General features: G+C 33.9%; 1 protein-coding gene across 1 annotated transcript; it reads right to left on the bottom strand.

Annotated features, from left to right (window-relative positions):
- Nucleotides 1–584: 584 nt before the first annotated feature.
- On the bottom strand, nucleotides 585–2,358 carry LOTGIDRAFT_147348 (hypothetical protein; the record flags this gene model as incomplete). Its single annotated transcript, XM_009054851.1, has 4 exons — nucleotides 585–691; nucleotides 1,168–1,243; nucleotides 1,746–1,860; nucleotides 2,108–2,358. The coding sequence occupies 4 exons, from the start codon at nucleotides 2,356–2,358 to the stop codon at nucleotides 585–587; spliced, it is 549 nt and encodes a 182-aa protein (XP_009053099.1).
- Between the last annotated feature and the right edge of the window lie 935 nt (nucleotides 2,359–3,293).

Genomic DNA, 3,293 nt, shown 5'->3' with positions numbered 1-3,293 from the left:
CGAAAATATCAAACCTGTCCCTTTAACAAACATTATTTAAACTAAAAGGGTTAATAAAAATAGAGTTTATCTGATAGCATCGATTTGCACCAATCAAACCATTCAGACGTGTGTTATTCTTGCAATTTAACTAAAACTAAGCATTTATGACTATAGGAACAATAACGTTAGCGATCTAATAAAATAAAACCATTTGGCAGAGGTTCAAATAAGTATTTGCTAAGTAGGCATTGTCTAGCGAAATCCTAGAATAGGTTACCCAGATGGCGACCAAAAAGGATTTAATTAGATTTATGAAAATTCACGATAGCTTTCATCTACTACGAAACGAAACCTCTTTCAGGAGGATACTTAATCGAATGCATCTTCCTCCTTCCCCTTATATATCCTCATTATTTCGTGATTTTCTCTTATTTCTCGTGTCGATTTTTTTCAGCCTGGCTGAATAGAACGACTTTAATTATAATTGTCCAAAAAATTTATGCTAGACTACAAAGCGCCTCATTATCCCCAAAAATTACAAAATTATTCCCCCCAGAATGAAAACATCTGGTCTAGACTGACGTCAAAGGTTGTCCATAGGCCTATTTCTTTTTGTCAAACATTACATCTGTTCGCAAGGCATATTTTCTAGCATTTATTAATTTTGAGCCTTCATGTAGAATATCATGTTGAAACACTAATATTGTTCCTGAAATAAACAAAGGGCCATTATGTTTTTTGTAGGTCAAATTTATGAAAACTATAGACCAAAATCTACAGGAACGTGTCCCTTAACCTATCTGAAAGTTTTAACTTTTTAAAATACGCTAGATAAAACATAGATTTGTACCACATACAACATATTTCAGGGTAATTCATACATTCTCATTGGACAAACAATAGGTCATGCCAGGAAGACGTCTGCTGTATTTGTCTCCAAAAAGGAACTAATAAATTTCGCTAGATCAAACAAAACTGTTACCACTTGAAACAACGTTTATTTTATTTGACACATTTCAGAAAGTACAGAATATTTAATGCCAGTCAAATTATCCGTTGCAGTATACTCGACATACACGCCCACAGATTGACCATACACTGTTCTCTGGCCGAACTGACCAAGATAGAACATCAAATATACTGTAATGTCTACAACATAGTAACACCTCCTAATTAACTACTTACCTGTTTCGGGAACAAATTCGACTTTTTCTTTTTCATTCGTGGTCGATAAAAACTTTGTTGATCCTCCGACAAATTCCTGAAAATTATAACCACTGAGACTAACAGATAATTGTGTCTGCTGCATCCGAGAGCGGTGGGGGCGGGCCATTGCCTAAATAATACCACCTAAATGCCTCTCTGATTGAAATCATGTACCCAATCACCCCAACCCAACCCATTCAAGTCCAGAGCTTAGAGGCTGTTTTCAATAATTACTTAGTTTAATGGATATATAGTGTTATGTACAGATTCTATTCTTTAGTCATAGCAACTGATGAATATATATACTTATTGACCATGTTTGATACTTTTTTGTCCATACTAAGAGGTAGTACTCCTGTAAACAAAAACATCTCTGATAATACCATAAACGGACGGATAGTGATATTTTTCGATGAGGTCATGATGACGACCGTAAAATTTCTTGAGGGAAATTCTGATTTGTGTTAGTAATACACCTGTAACTGTAGCTTTGAAGTCAAATGCCTCGTTCTAGCGTAGAAAGAAACTATGTAACACTGGAATGGAAATAGTCCTACCTCATTTAAATAAAGTAGTATAGTAATATAACTTTTTTCTCCGTTTTCTCTAATATAGGATCCGTCATAATGCGGCTTAAAATATCCCCCAACGTCATATCTTAAAAATCTTAATCTGAAATTCAATAAACGAATAATAATGAATGTATGAAATTATTTTTCTTGAATTTTGAATCCCTATGTATATCGTATATTCAGGGCCATAGTTAAAGAGGTAAAATGTTCAACGACTTAACTTTATATATTAACTAGATTGTTCCACCCCCACATAATAATGTGAATAACATGTGATTGTCCAGTTCGGCTGAAACTGGAATAGCAATATTAAAGAAAATAAAAAATATGAATCAAAGGTGTGCTACCTTTCATTGAGTCCTAAAACAGGTCGTTCATTCCATTCTGAAGGAATAAAATCTTTAATTCTCTGCCATATTTTTTCTGCTTCCTCATGTGAATCCACGATACATCGGTCGCTATTTCTGTCGTCCGTCATTAATAATTGTCTTCCTGTACCAACATTTACCAAAGCTTCTTCATAACCACGTTTCTCTGTTATCTCGATGAAATCCTCGCATTCCTTAAATATGGAAGGTGGAATGACAATGTTCTTCATTGCTATTTCTTAATTCTTAATTCTAAATTCTTATCTCTTAATTTGCACTCTTGATTCAACATTTGTCATTGAAAATTGACGTTTGTATACAAAAATCAAAATTTGTACTGAAAATGAATATTCTTTGATAATCATTCGGTTTTCCAATTATTGAATTATTATAATTCTTGCCAAAAATATCCTCAAATACAAATCTTCAATTATAAATCTTGCTCAACATATCTTACAAAACACAAAACTCTACCAACAAATTTTCAAATACAAATTTTCAATAACAAATGTTGAATTATTCTATGTTGGTTGTACAACGACATCTGTCGTCATAATCATGAACTTCAAAAATATCCGACATGTATTTGGAGAAATGTTTCGCAAGATTTTTTGAGCGAGATTTGTTATCGAACAATGTCAAAGAGGTAAGAAATTTAAAAATGAGTGGGGGACCCCTACCATCTTCTTTTTGGGAGCGGGGGCCACAAATCGTGCTAAGAATTATTATTCTCATTCTTGGACCAGTGTTTCGACAGTCGAGTCACAGTACGATTTCTACTGAACGATGCTATATTACCTCTGTACCAGTGCCTTCAGTTGAATAGCACGTTACCTTTCAATCATCCTCACCACTAACATCGTAAACTGTGGTCCTTACCTCATGTGTAAAAACATTGTACAGACCAAAAGCCAATTTGCCTCTGGCATCCGTTGGTAATTCTAAATCGCGTTTGATTATTGCAAGTTTGTCCATCTTTTCAATAAATTCGCCTTCCTCTGTAAGACAAGGAGATAAAAAAAGCTGAACGTTATAAAGAAAACATAATTACTGCTGCTTGTATACGTTAGGCTTGTGTTTTCTGTACTACTTGCTTTCGTTTTCTGTACTACTTGTAAAGGTTAGGGGTTTTATAAATTTATTTATAGCTACTATAACGCAATGA

This window comes from Lottia gigantea (genome assembly GCF_000327385.1).
Source record: "Lottia gigantea unplaced genomic scaffold LOTGIsca_2289, whole genome shotgun sequence".
Taxonomy (NCBI): domain Eukaryota; kingdom Metazoa; phylum Mollusca; class Gastropoda; family Lottiidae; genus Lottia; species Lottia gigantea.
Note: the sequence above shows the minus strand (reverse complement) of the source record. Positions and strands in the feature narration are given on the sequence as shown.